The 19,123-nt window shown below is 37.2% G+C and overlaps 1 protein-coding gene across 2 annotated transcripts in view; it reads left to right on the top strand.

The window, feature by feature from the left end:
* The first annotated feature begins 339 nt into the window (after positions 1-339).
* LCA5 (lebercilin LCA5) overlaps positions 340-19,123 on the top strand; it is a 58,264-nt gene continuing 39,480 nt past the window's right edge. Inside the window, exons 1-2 of one of the 2 annotated variants that reach the window (XM_054491748.2) lie at positions 340-608; positions 18,604-18,984. In XM_054491748.2, coding sequence (XP_054347723.1) covers positions 18,795-18,984 — 190 coding nt within the window. In that variant the 5' untranslated portion in view covers positions 340-608; positions 18,604-18,794. Of the gene's footprint in view, positions 658-18,603; positions 18,985-19,123 lie in introns of both variants that reach the window. The other variant, XM_054491749.2, reaches the window with a different exon arrangement.

Raw genomic sequence — 19,123 nt, 5'->3', positions numbered from 1 at the left:
GCAATTGTTAAGTGTTTTACATTAAGCAGTCGCCAATTTTACAATTCATATCATGAACCCACTTTGCCCTCCGCCCGCGTCCCTCTCGGAGCCCACGACGCTCAGCAATCGAGCCTTCGCACCGCACAGCCCATAGGAGCCTGGAGCGCTCCGCGTTTTGCCCCAATTTCCCTACTTGGGGTCTCCGCTACAGCTAGAGCGGTCGGCCAATGGAGGCCTTCTCCCGCACTCGCCGTCCCGCCTTCCAGTTCCACTGAAGCCAATAAAAAGGGCCGTCTGGAGACAGAAGCCAATGGGAGCTCGGGTAGAGTCATCATGATTGGCTGCGGTCTCTTCGTAGTGCAGTCTAGGCCTCCGCCTCCGTTACCCTGGAGCCCAGGTTACCGCCGCTGCCACCCAGGAGCCGTGGTCCTCGCCTCTGTCCCATCCCTGTGTTCAAACCTCCCGCATCTCGGCAACCTCGGCACCCGCCCGGCAGCCTCCGCAGGAGCAGGCACCCGCTCTTTGGCGGCCAGACGCCGAGGCCCCAGCTGGGAGTTCGGTCCTAAGAGGGAAGGCAAGGAGGCGGGACGCCGCATTGGCTCTGCGGAAGAGTCGGCGGGTTGGAGGTGGGCTTTGAAGTGGGCGTGGAGACGGCGGGGGAGGTGGAGGTGCGAGGTGAGGCTGGGTTGAAGCGTCGGGGAGCTAGCGAAGGGGCGTTCGTGGATGGGGGCCTGCGGGTGGTTCTTAAAGCAGGGAAGATGAAGGGATTAGGGATGGGGGAGGATTTAGGGACCGCGAGGAGAAGGAAGACCTAGGAAAATGAGTAAAGAGCTCGGCTCCTGAGAGGGTCCCGAGGAAGGGAGGTTGACCGGCACTGGGGGGACTGGGAAGTTAGGAGGAGAAGAGCTGGGAAAGGGTATTTACTTCCTGGGACCGAGAAGAGAAGGAAGGGAGCAGGCGGATCTAGAGAAGTGGTTGTTATTAAAACAAACAAAACAAAAACCCTGTAGGCCCGTGGATACTCAAGACTAGAGAGGAGGGGCAGGGCCAAGGGCCAAGACGGAAAAGGAGGCTTTGGTAGCTCGGATAGTAATAGATGTGTTATCATTAAAACTGTGATTAGAGTGGAAAGCCTTATTTGTCCAGGCTGTGATATTTCTATACATCCTTCAGGGATGGGATGAGAGGAGTAAAGATAGTTACAAATAAAAGAAAAAAGAAAGTGCCTTTTTGGCATACTCGAGTTAGAGTCGGTACTCAGATACGTGATGTTTACGTTAGATAGACCGTGGGATAGTGTTTAACAGTGAAGAGCCCTGGTCCAGTTCATCTGATATAAACCCCTTTTTTGTTCACTTTGTTCTTTGGAAAGTATACTTGGGCACATACATATTTATTCCCCTCCTTTATCTTCACGTTAAGAACTTGTGTTAGAGATGTCTTTGGAATCAGAAGTCATCATTTAAATTAGTTTTTGGCAGAGGGAGTGGCTATATGTTTTTTAGAATGGTAAAACCGATGTTTGCAGTTCTTTACTCATTCCCTCTTTCTTTTGCATGGTTATTTTAATCTACGTTTTTTCCAGTTGTTCCACATTTAAATTCTATATTACCATTTTAAATATTTCACTTTGTGATTTCCCATGTTAGCTAGTATGTTTATCCAAATAAGTTATAGGAAATAATAGTTTGTTTTGATTCTCTAAGTTGACAAAGTATCATTTTAAATATCAAAAAGTAGTTTGTGACTTTGGAAAAGAGATTTTTCTTCTTTTGTCAGTCACATCTCTTCCGTTAAACATATTGTGGAACTGTAATTCTGTAGGACACAAATGGAAGCCCATTAAAATAAAGATGCTACCCTTCTCTTGGGTTCTTCTTCTGCCTGTCATCAGCTCCTTTGTGAGATCTTCTTCCTCGGCCCACCATATTTCATTATTGTTTTTCCCAATAATCCAGTCTTCAGTCTTCCGTCTTCTATTTTTTACTCTGTGTTCTTGGCTGTGTTCTTCCTCTCCTTTGGCTTACACTATTTGTGTTTTATTAACACTCTCCCAATTTTTTATTTCTGATCTGGAACTTTTGAGTTACTGTCAAACTTTTGTAGCTAATTTTTGGTATTTCCACAGAAATTTCCCATCCATAGGCATCTCAAACTCAGTATGTCCAATATTGAACCCATCACCTTTCCCTGCCAAAGCTGTCCTGCTTGAATACCACATTCTCCTAATTTTGCAAGCCCAAAACTTTGGAATTTACTCAAGTTCTTCTCTGTTCTCAGACTTCATATTTAATCTGTCACCAAGTGTAGTTTATCTTACTTGAAAAACATGTCTGGAATCAATTCTGTACTCTGTATCTCTAGTTATACTACCTTCAAAACACTGTCAGTGATTATCCAGACCAATTGATATTCTTCCTCCAGCTTTCCTGCCCTCCAGTTCTTAGATTGGAGATGGATCCTTGCAAATGTCAGATCTGATAATATTAACCCTACTGAAGAGCCTTGGTTTCCAACCAACTTATTAATGACATAGAGATTCTTCTTGTGATATTATCTTCCACCCGATCCAGTCCCACTTATTATTACTTTAGCACTACTCCCCAGCCAGTGCCATTCTTTTAAGCTAGCATTGTCCATTTGAAATAGAATGTGAGCTATATCCATTTTTTCAGTAGACACACAATAAAATACAGGTGAAATTTTAATATATTTTTAAGTCACATATATCCAGAATATTATTTTAGCATATGTCAATATAAGAAAGATTATAGAAGAGCTATTTTGTGGTCTGTTTTATGTACTAAGTTTTCAAAATTCCACATGTATTTTACACTTGCCGCATATGCCAATTCTGAATAGCTACATTTGAGGTGCTCAGGAGCCACTGTATTGGACAGCACAGTTGTAAAGTATTTGCAGTTTGGTGATATGCCATGCTTATCTAATGCCTTTTACTTTTGCAAATGCTGCATCGTCTTATTGAAACAGGGTCGTACTTCACTGTCTTCTTTTTCTAACCTCATTTACCACCCCACTTTTCAAACACACACATGCATGAAATTATGATTGTGCTTAACCTCTGCTAATACCATAAGACTCAATTTAGGCATTATCTCCTCTAGAAACCTTCTCAAACTCCCTCTGTCCTCTAATCTTAGTTCTGAGTTTACTAAGCTTTCTCTGCTTCCTTTTATCATTAGTACTTATAGACTGTCGCATTATTTTTTTTTCCCTCTTGGTTGGGAATTACTTAACGGTAAGGGATCAGTTGTATTTTACTCATTTTTGTATCTTCAGCTCCGTCTATAATCTAGCGCCTGACACTTCGTACGTGTTCAGTACATGTCTTATAAATAAATGAATGAATGAATGAACATGTTATGATGTTTTCATTTGACTGACTAAACTTTGGGAATATGTACTGTACTTAAGATGCTTTAATTTGATCCATTGTTTAAAATAAGCTAATTATGTCTTACATTTCAAATGTAGCATTTACTGTGATCTGATTGATTATATTTGATCATACTTTAAATCCAAACTTTATTTTTTGTTTTATTTTTAAATAAAAATAGTTTGGTTTTTAAGCAAGATTATGCAGATAAGTGGTAGAAAAAGGAAAATGCTTATAAATACATGGGGACATGTATTAGAAGAGTGGAGAAACTTTACTTCATTTCTCCTTTGTGGAAGAGCAGCAGTTACACTGTAACTGCTGCTCTTCCACAAAGGAGAAAAACCAAATGTAGCAATATGGTTTTTACTTTTATCTCATCTTTTTTGTGGGGAAGAGAAATGTCCTTATTTATATCTTTCTCACTGAAGTTTATTTCCATTTTATTTGCCTAGTTGTCTGTTGTGTGAACTCTTTTGCTGGTAGCAAAGGTAGCCAGTCAGCAATGTTTTATCCAAAGAAGCTGAGCACAGGGATATGTCAGGAAATTAACGGTTTGTTGATTTTACAGTTTTTTTTCTTAAAACTAAGATGGTTTCTTAGAGTCAGACGAATTAGATATCATTATGATATTTATATACAATGGACTCTACAGGTTAGATTTGTTTTCTGATTCATTTGTAATCAGAGATAAAAGAAACTTCCGGCACTCGAGGATCTTTAGGTTATCTTCTTTTTTTTTGACCTGTTATGTGTAATCTATACTGTTTGGGACTTTTTGCTTTTTTTTTTTTTTTAAAGGAGAGTTTACTTTTGGATGAACAATGTCAAGTATTAGATTTGGTAGCTTTCTATTAATTGCTATAGTAGCATGTTTAGCCAGCTTTAGGAAGTAAACAGTTCTTAGGAATTGAAATTGGGCACAAGGCTTATAATTTTCCTTTTTTGCTTTTATCTAGTTAATTCTTTGATTATCATTGAGAGGAAACTAATGGGATACATACAAGTACCCCTCACTCCCCCGCTCCCCCCTCCTCCCGCAACAAACAACTGTTAACTGATTCATTCTTGGTTTAAATTAGTTGCAGAACTACACATGGACTATAAATCTTCAGTGTTCTGTTAATCTAAGATCACTTTTTTCCTTTTAAGAAAAAGAATAATTATATTCATTCAATAGTATTATGACTACATTACATTAGTCAGAAATTACTGTTGTAACTGCAGGTGAAATTCATTTTGTTTGAAGCCTTATTAGGTTCTCAGTTATTTAAAATTAACCTAGAAAAAAATATTTCAGCTTTACAATGGCAGTGACTCTGAGGAAAACTTTTTGATTTGCTAACTTTTCTGTCTCAGGAATTTTAGAAATTTAAGTAATTCTTATGCAATTATTTTAAAAGAGGGAAGATTTAATATTTTCTTTAAAACAAAAAGGAAAATTTTATAAAATGGAACTTAATATTCCATTTGAAATAACATTATAATCATTCATTTCACAGATAATGGTGGGTGGTGTGTTTACTACGGTGAACTAAACAGACAAGAGTTCTGTCTCACGGGTCTTATATTTACTAGGAGAAGTCAGACAATAAATGTAAGATTATTTCCAGTAGTAACAAGGTCTGGGAAGAAAATAAAGCAGAGTAATAGGATAGAGTGACTGGGCTCACTTTAATAGAAAATTGTCAGGGAGCCATTTTTGAGAAGGTGACATTTGTGCTGAGAACAGGAAGAAGAGAAGGAACCACTTTTGTGAAGTTCTAGTTAGTGCAGCAACTACTAAGGCTGTTGGCAAAAATCTTATATGTTGAAGGCACAGAAGAAGGCTAGTTTGCCTGAAAAAGGAGATTTTGAGAGGAAGAGTGATGTAAGGATAGAGAAGTAGACAGAAGGGCTAGACCTTGTATAAGTTTGCGGGCCTGGTTAAGGACTCTGATGGCCATAGGAGACCATTGAAGTATATTAAGCAGGAGAGCAGTGCTGGTCTGATTTCTGTTTTAAGTTGCTTTTTCTCACTGTCATGTGAAAAACTGACGTGAAGCAAGGATGAAAGTGGAATATCAGTTAAGAGGTTATTGCAGAAGTCCTACAGAGGAAACATGGATGTGGACTAGACTCACATGACTTAGACTAGACCAGTAGCACTGTGGATGGTAAGAAATGGTCAGATCTGGAATATAGTATGGAGATTAAAGTGTCTTGTTTTACAGATGGTTTGGATGAGAGATGTAGGAAGAAGGAATCCAGGACGATCTTTAGATTTGTGTCATGAGTAATTTAATGGATGGATTTACCATTTAATGAGATCAGAAACATAGGAAAGAGTTGAGGTGGAAAAGGGACGGTAATGATTTCAGTTTTGGACATGTAAATTTGAAATGATTTTTAGATATCCAAATAGAATTGTCAAGTAGGAAGGTGAATATATGAATGTGGAAGCCAGGGTAAATGAAGTCTAGATGAGATCACCTAAGGAGAGAGTGTAGATAACATGTGCTGCCGTGTGTATTCCAACATTTAGAGATCAGGAAGAGGAAGCAGATTATTCAACAAAGGAGACTGACAGGAGACAGCCAGTGAGGTAGTAAGCAAACCAGGAAAATAGATCACTATGGAAAAGCAAGTAAGAAAAGAAAGTTTTTAGGAGGGAAGGAATGGTTGGTTATGTCAAACACTACTGTGAGGTTAAGGAACAGTAGGACAGAAAATTGGCTGATGGTGGGAGGAGATGCGCAAAAGAAGAAATAAGAAACTTGGCTGATGGATTTGGGAAGGTGAATGTCATTGTTGAGCTTGACAAAAGCTGTTTCAGTGGAGTGGTGGGGATGAAAACCTAACTAGTGTGGGTTCAAAAGGAAATGGTTGGAAAGAAGTGGTGATAGCATTCTAGGTTAAAGATTACTCTTCAAAAAATTATTGGAAAATTGGAGAGGAGAAATTGGGTTGTAGATGCAACAGAACAAGGAATCAAGCATCAGCTTCATTAGCACCTCTTCATTGATAGGAATGATCCTGTAGAGAGGGCACAACTGCAGAAGCACAATCCTTGACATTGAGAGGTAGTATGGGAAAGAAGATGAGTAAAAGGTTTAGCTTTAAAAAGGAGCAGAAATGCTTCTTCAGTTTTAGCAGAGTTGAGAGGGCAAAGAGGATGGGATAGATATAGGTGGAGGTGGCTTCAAAGATGAGGTGGTTATCACCAGATTGTTATTGAAATATTGAGTAGGTCACTCAATGAAGCATCAGAAAACTTACAGTCTGTTTCAAGTTTTACTAACTGAGCTTTCTGATCTTAGACCAGTTGTGAACTTGGGTAAGTTTGGGCCTCAGTTTTCTGAATCTTTGCAAAGGAAAGACTTGATTTACTAGGATCCTGTCCAGTGATAAATTGTTATGTAATCTTGTTAAGCTATAGTAGTTTTTATTGCTTTATACTTCACAAGAAAACTTAATAATTACTTCCTTTACCTCATCTTTATCTGTTTCTTTTTTTTGGTCTAATTTTTTATGTCTTTTCTTTTTTATTTAGCTTATATTGTATTTGCCTGTTTGCTTATTTGGCTATTTTCCTGAAGCGCTATTAGCCAGGCAGCTACAAGTTTCTACAAGGACTAAGGACTAATTTTTTACACGTGAATTTTCACAAGTGTCTAAGTTCCCATTCTCTAGGAAAGTTAAGTTATTTGGGTTGTTATATTTCCTAAGGATGTACTTGCTTATTAAATGCAATGATGAATTGTGAGATGATATAAGTATTGAGCATAGGTTAGAAAAACCCACCTTATTTCAAAATAGAACCTAAGTAATCAGAAGTTTAGCAAAGAAAAGAATATATTCTTTTGTTTTGTTTTGTTTTCTTTCTTAAACTTAAGTTCAGGGGTACATGTGCAGATTTGTTACATAGGTAATCTTGTGTCATGGGGGTTTGTTGTACGGATTATTTCATCACCCAGGTATTAAGCCCAGTACCTATTTGTTATTTTTCCTGACCTCCTCCCTCCTCCCACCCTTCACCCTTTAATAGTCCCTAGTGTGTGTCATTCCCCTCTGTATGTCCATGTGTTCTCATAATTTAGCTCCCACTTATAATGGCATAATGGCATTTGGTTTTCTGTTGCTTTGTTAGTTTGCTAAGGATAATCTTTCTTAAACATGAGTTAGCACAAACCATTTCAAATATTCTTCACAGATTTAGAGACATCCCTCAAAACCTGGGTTAGAAATAGATGAATTAACCAATTATTTTTTTATATATATATTTTTATTATACTTCAAGTTCTAGGGTACACGTGCATAATGTGCAGGTTTGTTACATATGTATACATGTGCCATGTTGGTGTGCTGCACCCATTAACTCGTCATTTACATTAGATATATCTCCTAATGCTATCCCTCCCCCCACCCCACAACAGGCCCTGGTGTGTGATGTTCCCCTTCCTGTGTCCAAGTGTTCTCCTTGTTCAGTTCCCACCTGTGAGTGAGAACATGCGGTGTTTGGTTTTTTTGTCCTTGCAATAGTTTGCTGAGAATGATGGTTTCCAGCTTCATCCATGTCCCTACAAAGGACATGAACTCATCCTTTTTTATGGCAGCATAGTACTCCATGGTGTATATGTGCCATATTTTCTTAATCCAGTCTATCATTGTTAGACATTTGGGTTGGTTCCAAGTCTTTGCTATTGTGAGTAGTGCCGCAATAAACATACAAGTGCATGTGTCTTTATAGTAGCATGATTTATATTCTATGGGGTTACCATCTTCCTGGATGTTGCCTAAGTTTTATACTCCTTACAAGGTTACCCTTATAAGGATACCTTATAAGGCTGATGGATTACCCCATCCCCTTCCTCTCTTAAATTTCGATTTCCCAATAACTGAACTTTCTTCCCTTTTATTGGCTGACCCCTCCTCTACATTCTGTTCACTTATTGTGACCCTCTAGGTGCATGAGCCCTGTGGTTTGTTACATTTGCAGGCTGGCTGCCAGTGCTTAGATTTATCATGCCTTGAAAGTGGACCATTTAAAATGTTTTCTCACTAATTCTCTCCTCTTTTCTATTTACTTTCTTTGGTTGCATTTTTATTTAAACCTTTCTGGTCCTTGAATTGCTTTAGAAGTTGTTAACTTTTTTGTTTCTAGGAGAGTGAGTTTAATTTGGTTTCTAATAGTAGCAGGTTATTTTGCTGGTAAGTTATGGGCATTTGCTTATTAATAGCCGTTTTAATTAATCTCTGTGCTAGTCCCCTCACTCAAGGGATAATACAACATCCCACTGCTGTTAAGACTCCTGCCACAATTACGAGAGATGTAAGGATTGAAGCTACCATGCCTTTCCATTTTTTAAACCAACCTTCTGGCCAACCCCTAAATGGGTTATTAATTCCAGCGTTTTCTGCCAGTTTGTTGCCTAGAGTTGTTAGTCCTTGTAAAGTTTTCGTGATGGTTACATTTGGGGCAGTATTGTTAGGAATGAAAGTACAACATTTCCCACCCAGCATAACACATATGCCCCCCTTTTTTGCTAGTATTATGTCTAGTGCAAGCCTGTTTTCCCAGGCCATTTGGCTGATGGCATTTAACTGGCTAGCTACCCCCTTTGAGGGCGTCTGAGTATAATTGGTGAATCTTTGTTGATTATAATAGATGTAGTTAATCTAATCTTATTAATAGTTGACCACTAGAAGAGTGCTGACTTAAACCTAGCAGGTATTTGGTTTCGGGCCTTAAGTTCATTAGGCATCTCCCTAGGGACTCTTATTGAGTTAACATGTATATTGGGATTAAAAGAATTTGTTACATCTTTTCAGTTTTGGTGGCCATGTGTATTTTTGGGTATCTTATGGAATGCCAGGGAGAGGGGAATGGCCAATTGGACTAAAGCACAAGTCCGGGTCCAATCAGATGGTAACAGGTTACAGAGGTTCCTTTTCCCACAATACCACATGACGTTAGCACTGGGTATGTAGAGAGCTGAGTGATTGCCATTGCCTTACCACTGATGTTTAGGATGTGGGTACAAGTTGAAAATTCTCCCGTGGGCTTATTGAACTCTGCCCCCTGCCTAGAGAGACAAGAGGAGTGGTTTATATTCCCTATAGAGAATGAGGGAATTGCTCTGGGATTTGACCTCCGCAATGCAGGAAAGAGCAATGACAGACTTTTATAAGTTTCATTTTCCTATGCATCCTTGTTCTGGTATAGAGCCAACATGCAATGCATTCCTTCAGGATTGATATTTTATCCTAGAGGAAATGGAACCACCTTTGCCTGAGGTTGTTTCGCAGCACACTCGTAGCAGTTACTCTTGTTGAGGGCTTGTACTGAAAAATTTGACCCATTCGACCCATGCATTCACATCCCTGTACCCTGTCTCAATTTCTAAGGTTTGCCTTAAATTCTTTACCTCAATTATTTTTACCCTTTTAGGGTTCTTATTTGGTGGACTAAAGTGTTTATTAGGGTTTGGAGTTGGAGTAGTCCCAGGCAAATGGGAGGTTGAGTTTTTGATTTTTGAGAGCGAATTGCCCAGGGGTTCTTTCCCTGTGATGTCTGCTCTTAACCCATATACCCAAGAAGCTTCCTTTTGTTCTTGGTTTAGAATGGCTGGATTGTTAATGGTGATGAATATAGGATTGCATTTTAAATTCTGGCAGTTATTTGGCGGGGAGCCCTTGGACAGATGTAGTGTATTCTTTAAGGGTCTCTAGCTTGGAGTTACCCACCCCGTGTTTACTGTCCAACCCTGAAATTGGGTAGTTTACCATACTCATCCCAGCTGGGGCAGAGTCATGCGCTGCTGTAACCTGTATCTGGTTCAGGGCAAAGATATTTATTTGCCTATGAGAGCTGTCTCTGATTTTTCAAATTCCCACAAGGTAAGACCGGGCAGGTATTAAATCTTATAGTTTGTGGTGCTACCATCTTGGTTACATTGATTACCAACTTGATTGGGTATGGAGGAGTTCCCTGCCAGTTTCCATTTTGACGTTCTGCTTTTTGTATAGTAGTCCATTTTAGGCATATTAACTTCCAGAAATGGGGCCAGCCTATGTTTTCTTGTTAGATTTTTTTTTAGAGTTAACTTTAAGGGTTCCTTAGGTGACCCATGCACTTTTTACTGTTGTTTTCCCCTCCCTTCTGGGGTCTGTTTTACCAGTCCCTTGATTGGAGTACAGTGAATCTGCTGCTGTTCAGCTGTTCGCATGGCTGTTTCAGTGGTTAGGAGCACTTGAGGGTCCTTCCCAGCTTGGGTGGAGCTTGTCTTCTTTCCAAGTTTTAATCAGCATCAAATCACCAGGCTAGAAGTGGAAATCATGAGGCTCGAAGTGGTGAACAGCAAACTTAAGAGGCAGAGTTTGAGTTAGAAGTCCTTTTAACCTAAGGGATGACAGGGTGGAGAATATGGCCAGTTTATAATTTCTTAAGAATTGATCCTTTGTTTCCATAGTAGAGAGATTTGTAGCTCTGCCAAAATATAGGAGCCCATATAATAACTTGTAGGGGGATGATCCCAAGTTTTTTCCTGGGGCTGTTCTAATCCTAAGGAGTGCTATTGGGAGACATTTGGTTCCGGGCATTTTAGTTTTTAAGATTAGTTTGGTGATAGCTTTTTGAGAGTTTGATTTATTCTTTTTATCTTTCCAGAGGAAGGGGGATTCCAAGGGGTGTGATAATTCCATTTAGTTTGTAAACTTTCCGTAATTCCCTTTAACACCCTTGAGGTAAAGTGGCTCCCATTGTCTGAATTAATATTTTTCACCAGGCCAAATCTAGGTAAAATTTGTTTTTTTGTTTTGTTTTGTTTTTTGAGATGGAGTCTCACTCTGTCGCCCAGGCTGGAGTGCAGTGGCGCGATCTCGGCTCACCGCAACCTCTGCCTCCTGGGTTCACGCCATTCTCCTGCCTCAGCCTCCCAAGTAGCTGGGACTACAGGCGCCCGCCACCTTGTCCGTTTAATTTTTTGTATTTTTAGTAGAGACGGGGTTTCACTGTGTTAGCCAGGATGGTCTCCATCTCCTGACCTTGTGATCCACCCGCGTCAGCCTCCCAAAATGCTGGGATTACCGGCATGAGCCACCGCGCCCAGCTGTAAAATTTGTTTTAATATTATTTTGACCACATTCCTGGCAGTGGCTATTGGGAAGGGGAGAGGCTTCCACCTCTCCGGAAAGGTGATTTATGATTACCAGTAAATACTTTAGTTTTCCTGCTTTGGGCATTTCTGTGAAATTTACTTGAATGCTTTGAAATGGTCTTAGTTCGGGAGGCCTTCCTCCTGTGGCCTGTTTTCTAATCACCTTTTTGTTTACCCTTTGACAAGTTACACAACTTCCACATGCTTGTTTAGTGAGGGTATAAATCCCTATACACACATAATTCCTAAGTATTGCATCACACAGAGCCTAAGGTCCCCAGTGACTCCCTTTGTGTAATACAGACATTAGTTCTTTTATTAGAGGTTTACTCACACTAGCTTTCCTACACTGTCCACTGTTATCTTGGCTGTCTGCTCCGGCTTGTGGCTCCTGCCGCCCCCACACCTGCAGCTGCACTCCCTGGCCTGCAAGGTCAGTTCTTAGTTACAAAGTTAACTTTCACGAGGCCTTGCCCTACTGGGTCCTCTGGATCTAATCTGGACTATTTTTTCATTTGATATCTGCACCTCTGCAGGAATGCAGAGGGAATTTCCTCTTTTTCTTGTTGAATTTCAAATGCCTTTGAGACATTTTGTGTCCTAGGAGTGGACTCTTTGATTCCTTTAATTATTAGTTTCCTGAGGTCCTGCATTTGGGCCCAGTCCCTGGGATTGTGATTATTCCAGTTGGGATTGACATTTGGAAATTTTTGTTTGGCTTACAAGACTTTTTGCCTGGGAGGGTGTTGCCTCTCCCAGATGGCTATGACCACTTTCCTAATTATTCCCTTTTCTTCTCCTGTGAACAGGATATTTATGATAGACATTGTTTTAGCCCAGGTGTAAAAGATGGGTCCTAGGAATTGGTCCAGCTGGTCTGCTAAAACGAGGGGATTTCCTAGGAGTGGTTTCATTTCCTTCTTTTTTCTCTTTTTTTTAAGTATAAATGATCAACCAGAAATTATCTTCAAATAAATAAAACCAGAAGTATATAAATAAAAAGCCCAAGATAAAGAAACAGAAAAGCTGACACTATATGAAGCAGAGGTAATTCTTGGATCAGAAGAGGCTTTAAACAGAAAATGTTTATGTAGTATTCTCAGAGAAAAAAATATATTACCTCAGTAATGCGAGAACAGAATAATTATTTTAAAAATCGGAACAAGAAAGAGTTCTTGGAAATGAAGATAATTGGCATAATTTTTTAAATGATGGTTTAGAAGATAAATTGAAAAAAACTCTTTGAAAATAGAAGAAAAAAGTAGGCTATTATTTAACTAGGAGAAATTTCAAAAAGAAAATGAAAAAAAGGCTAATTATCTGAAGAATAATATAAGAAAACCTCTGGTGCTTAAAGATACAGATTTCCAGATTGAAAGGAAGTGGGGGAGAAAAGGTCCCAACACAACGAAAAAGGCTGACTGGTATTCATGTTCTTGTGAAATTTCAGTATAACAAGGGGGAAAGCCCTAAAAGCACCTAGGGAGCGAAAAAAGGAAAAAGATAACCTATGAAGGAATGAGAATCTGTTTTAGTATAACTAGAGTGTAGTTATACTAAGGGCAGGGACTTTCTGTTCATTACTGCTACATAGAGCTCAAGAAATATATTTTGAATAAAAGAGTGACTGTAACGTATGTGTCACAAACAATGCTGTTATATTTTGAATAAAAATGATTATAACATGTCTCACAAACAATGCTGAGGGTTTAAGACAGTGAAACAGTGTCTTCAAAATTCTGAGAGAAAACCTAGAATTTGGAATGTATGAAAAGTAACAAGTGTGAGGTAAGATAACGACATTCTCAGGCATGCAAGGACTTAGAACATTTACTTCCTAAACCGTAAACGCTTTCTGAAGAAGTTATTTAAGGATGTGGACCAGTAACATGATGATGGAAACTAATAAAGATGACATGGTCTAAATGAAATAGTGCACTAACTCAGGAATTCAATGAAAGTAATTCCAGAATGACAGCAGTACAATAGGTCTAGAAAGTAGTTGGTTTAAATTAGAATAGGAAATTCAAGGAAAATGTCTTTAGGAGGAAGAATGGAATGGACTTCAGGCTATTGGTAGATTAAGAAGCTGATAGATATTAGTGATATAAGAAACGTTTTTTCCACTTAATAGGAAAAAAAGACAATTAGGAATTCTAAGAGAGAAACCATGCATAACCAACATGTAGTTGCATGTTGCAACCATATAAAATGAAGGGTGAGTTAAATACTCATGTTTCATAGTCTAAAATTGCTAACTTAAGATACAGCGTACACATAAAGGTATAAGCCATTAAAATGGTTGTTTCAGGGAGCAGGACTTGGATAATGGGGTATTGGATATTTCCTTTATTTATTTATTTTTATGGAACTATGTGGATATATTTGAAGGGGGGGCAGGGAGAGAACACTGTTTGTGTATTCTTCCCCTTTGCCATAGAAAGTTGGTGGGCCCCTCGGATTTAGATAGGATAGGGAGGTCATAGGAAGCTACTTCTGCTATGCAAGTATAAACAGAAATAATTTTCATCTTTACCATATAACCAACTTTTAATTATATTATTGGAATTTAAACTGAAAGTTGTTGACAAAGAACATCAGTTATAATTTACTGAGCATCTCATACGTGTTTGAATTGCTAATGTAATTGTTGATATTTACCAAGTTCTTACTGTGTAATAGTTATTGAATTATCCCATTTAATCCTCACAAGAATTCTCTAAAGTAGTTACTAGTAATATTACCATTTTACATTTTAAAAAATTAAACTTACATTGAGAGGTAAACTCTCCAGATTTACATAGCTAATGAGTGCTAGAGCCACTTACTTGCTGTTATCATTATCCTTTTTTTCTAGACAATGTTTTTCATGTGTAAATATTTTTTCACATGATTGCAGAGTGAAAGATTCAGGCTGATTTATGTATATTTTTAATATTAGTACTTGTCATAGGAATTGTTGATTTTAGATGCAGTTGCTAATTTTGATAGAGACTGTGATTGCTAGACACATCAGAAGTAAAATCAAAGTTAAGTGTTTTTTTTTGCTTTTTAAAATATTTCTTCTAAAGAAAATATCAGACAAATACAGAATCGGAAATATTAGAATAATGAATTCAAAAGTCTTCTGTCAGTTTACATAATCATCAACTCACAGTCAATTTTGTATAATCTCTACCCTTACCCATTTTCCTTTGGGTTATTTTGAAGCGAACCCCAGACAATTTTATTTATAAATATTTGAACATATATCTCTAAAAGATAAAGATTCTTTAAAAAAAAAATGACAGTATCAACATCTCACCTAAAACAATATAATTCCTTAATATTAAATATGTGGTCAGGGCTGGGTGTGGTGGCGCATGCCTGTAGTTCTGGCTACTCAGGAGGTGGGAGGATTGCCTGAGCCCAGGAGTTCAAGGTTGCAGTAAGCCATGATCATGCCACTGCACTCCAGTCTAGGCAACAGAGCAAAACCCTGTCTCTAATAACAATAAATAGTGTTTAAATTTTCTTGATTATAATTTTTTAATACAATTTATTGTAATCAGAAGTGAAATACTGTCCATGGATTGCACTTGGTGGTGGTTTCTTAAGACTTTCTTATTATATAAATGCCCTCTTTTCTCCTCTCTCTCGTTCTGCTTGCAATTTGTTCATTAAAGAATCTAGTTTTTCCTGTAGAGTTTGCTACAGTCTGGATTTTTTCTGATTGCTTCTTTGTACCTCGATCTCTGTCATACTTTCAGTGTCATTTACATTTAGAGGCTTCAGTAGATTCAGATTTAATTTTTGTGGGGAGGAGGGGAGATTACTTCAGAGGTATTATTGTGTCCTATCAGAGACATGGTGTCTGGTTGTTACTTTTCTGTAGCAATACAGCCGTTTATGATCATTATATAGCTTCGTTATTTCATTAGGAGTTGTGAAATGTCACTCGTCTAATTCTGTCGTTTTAATATTTTATTTTTTATTTGTTAACTAGAATAATTCCATAAAGAAATACTTCCCCCTCATCTAATATTTTGTTATTTTCAGATAATAGCTTTTTAAGAGTATAGGCAAGATGCATGTGTGATTTTTTTATATATATAAATTTTTTAATTAAATGAGATGGTTTCCTAGAATCTTCTAAAGGTGAATAATTAGGTTTTTGTAAAATATATGAACTCAAGGATTTAAACACTTTTGATATGTTTAAATTGTTTGCTGATATAATTCGTATTGATGACAAATTTGCCTTGTCTTTGGCAAGTAGTTCCTTGAAGTTGGCTCCGAGTCCATTTGACTGACACTCCATCAGTAGTGTCTGATAGCGTCCTTGCTTTCTAGGATGACCAGATTGCTATATTCTTAGATTTATTTTGTGTGTTTCCTCCCTCAGAAATGGAGTCAGGCATTTCACAAGGAACTTTAGGTTCTTTCAATGGGAAGTGGCATATAGACACTATATCTGGGTTCTAGGAATGTTCCTAGTTTTTTCCTTGTTTCTGGGATTTTTCAGTGGACAAAGTGAAGAAGTTTTTTTTTAAATAAATAAAAGCCATCATAAATTCATACTGACACTCATAATTCAAATTTTGAATGTCAAAGTTTTAAAACTCACATTAGTTTATATTTACTTCTTCCATGTTGAAAATTCTAGTGCCCAGCTGCACCAATAATAATTACTCATTTGTTTTATTTCACAGTACGTGTGTATAAGTCTAAGAATAAAATATCTGAGTAGCAAAATATGATTATTGGAATGGCTTTAAAAATTTTTTTTGGTCATTATGTCTCACTAGGAATATAAAGTCAAGTTATTGTGTTTTAAAGTCATTCGAACTAGTTAATTTGTGTGGTTTTACCACCAACCATGTATGTAGATTGATTTATCTAATTTTATTTTGATTTATGGGAATTGCTTTTCAAAATTCTCATTTCTAAAAATCATAATTTCCAATGTTAAATCTACAAAAATTATATACAAAGAAGCCCAGCTTCTATCCCTTTCCCTAAACTTTGCTTCCTTCCTTCCCCTGTAGCAGTGTTGTTTAGTAAGCTAACTACCAGCACATGTGGCTTCTTAAATTAAAATTAATTAAAATTAAATAAAATTAAAAATTAGTTCTTCAGTTACACCAGCAACATCTCAAGTGCTTGATAGCCACATGTGGCCAGCCACCATCTTGAACAGCACAGATTGTAGAACATTTCCATCCTGGCTGAAAGTTCTGTTGGACACCCCTACCCTAGCGAACCCATTTTATTTTTCTTAATTATTTGATTTCTCCTTCTACTTAAATATATAAAAATTATGTATGTTACCCTTCTTCCTTGATAAATGGTAGCATACTACATGCTTTTTTCCATCTTTCTTTTCTCTGTATATCCTAGAGATTATGCCAGACTATGAGCAATACACAGAGATAGTCTTCATTCCTTTAGTAGCTTCATAGTATTACATATACTTCATTGTGTGGAAGTTTATAGTTTGTAAGACCAGTTCTTACTGGTCATTTTATTGTTTTAGTTTTCTACTTATAATAGTGCTGCAATAAGTAGTGCTGCCTTGTGCATGTCCTTTCATATGTTATTACTAGAAGAACGATACTTTTAATACTAATTTCATCAATGAGATGTTTGTTTCTTCTAAATTGGATTATAAAAGTAATCCAATTTTGTTGTTAGAAAACCAGAATATGTTAATGGAGAGATAAAATTATCTAAAATCCATGTTGTCAGGCAGGCACTATTTTGGTGTTCTTGTATTCCTTGCTTGGAAAATGTTTTCAGTTTCTGAATTCAGATAGGAATAATAGTATTTTCAGTATTTTTTTAATGAGTATGTGTAGTTGAGATCATACTGTATGCACTAATTTGAATTTTTTCTTTACGATAATAGTATAAGCATTTTCCTTAAATACAAACTTTTTGTAAACATTTTCAGTAGCTTCATGATATTATGCTGTATGGATTTATAAAATAATTATTCCTCAATGATTAGGCATTTAATTTGCTTCCATTAAAAAAAATGTACTACATTAAATATTTGCACATAACTTTTCTCCTAATTTTAGCATTATTTTATTGGAATCCAGAAATTATTGTATCAAAGGTTAAAGCATAATTAAAGTGACAATACATTTTGCCAGTGTTTTTCCAAAAAAACTCTAGGGATCTTTTTCTGATAGCAACTCTGACAGCATTGAGTGTTATTATTTTGAAAAATCTTTAATAATTTATGTTGCCTTTTTGGAGTCTTATATATTTTGCCCATTTAATTTTTTACCTCATATTTTTCTCAAAGGATGATATTTTTATGTGTTGAAGATGATAACAATTTTTTGTCATGTTTGCAAATGTTTCTCATCAAATATTTTTTCTTTTAGTTTTTAAAAAATATGCTTTAGTTTTACATTTTTTGTGTGGTCAATCTTGAATATTTTTATTTTTTCTTTATTCTTTCTTTTTTTTTTTTTTGAAATGGAGTCTCATTCTGTCACCAGGCTGGAGTGCAGTGGCACCATCTTGGCTCACTGCAACCTCCGCCTCCTGGGTTCAAGCAGTTCTCCTGCCTCAGCCTCCCGAGTAGCTGGGACTACAGGCGTGTGCCACCACGCCCAGCTAATTTTTGTATTTTTAGTAGAGACGGGGTTTCACCTTGTTGGTCTCTTGACCTCATAATCTGCCCACCCAAAGTGTATTTATTCTTATTAGCAGGTTTGTTGTTTACTATCACCACTACCTCCACTCCCACTGCCTCCCTGCCTAAAAAAGAAAAAACTGGTGATTTGATCATTATTGTCCGTTAAAATTCAGCATTTGCCTCTAGTATAACTCTTAAAATTAAACAGTCAACTTCAGTTAACATTTATTCAGAAGTAGTTGTATGTCAGTTACTTATTATCTATCTAGGCTATGACAGTCTGTATTTTCTCCAAATACTGTAAGTAACTTATCTGTGAAAATATAGATAAATTGTAGCCTCTTTTAAAAATTGTAAGCTATATACTATTTTGCTTTTAGTGTCTTTCATTGTAATTAACTGTAGAAACTGTAGAGACTGTATGATAAATCTCCTTTCCCATTCCTTAATTTCAGGGCAAAAAAGTTTATCTTCTGGATGCTAATGTGAATTGTGATCTACAAATACATTGTGGAGAGAATAGATTGCACAGAAATGAATATTATCAGGATCTGAAGACTGTGAAAATGTTTTTCAGTATTGTCATAGTCTCCTCTGGAGAAAATAGTCTGTGAAATTATGTGAATAGAGACCATTTTTCAAAACAATGGGGGAAAGAGCAGTAAGTCCAGGTACTGATCAAGAAAGAAAGGCAGGCAAACACCATTATTCTTATTCATCTGATTTTGAAACGCCACAGTCTTCTGGCCGATCATCGCTGGTCAGTTCTTCACCTGCAAGTGTTAGGAGAAAAAATCCTAAAAGACAAACTTCAGATGGCCAAGTACATCACCAAGGTAAGCATTCTTCAAAAGAGTCTGGTGGACCTAGAAGACTCATTTTGAGTGCCTAAGGAAAATGTGTATGCATGAAACTCTTTTATTAGTATATATGTTGTTGTATACATGGAAGTAGGCTGATTTACATTTTATAGGT

Source organism: Pongo pygmaeus, chromosome 5, assembly GCF_028885625.2.
Source record: "Pongo pygmaeus isolate AG05252 chromosome 5, NHGRI_mPonPyg2-v2.0_pri, whole genome shotgun sequence".
Classification (NCBI taxonomy): Eukaryota; Metazoa; Chordata; class Mammalia; order Primates; family Hominidae; genus Pongo; species Pongo pygmaeus.
The sequence above is the reverse complement of the archived record's forward strand: the minus strand, read 5'-3'. Positions and strand labels throughout refer to the sequence as shown.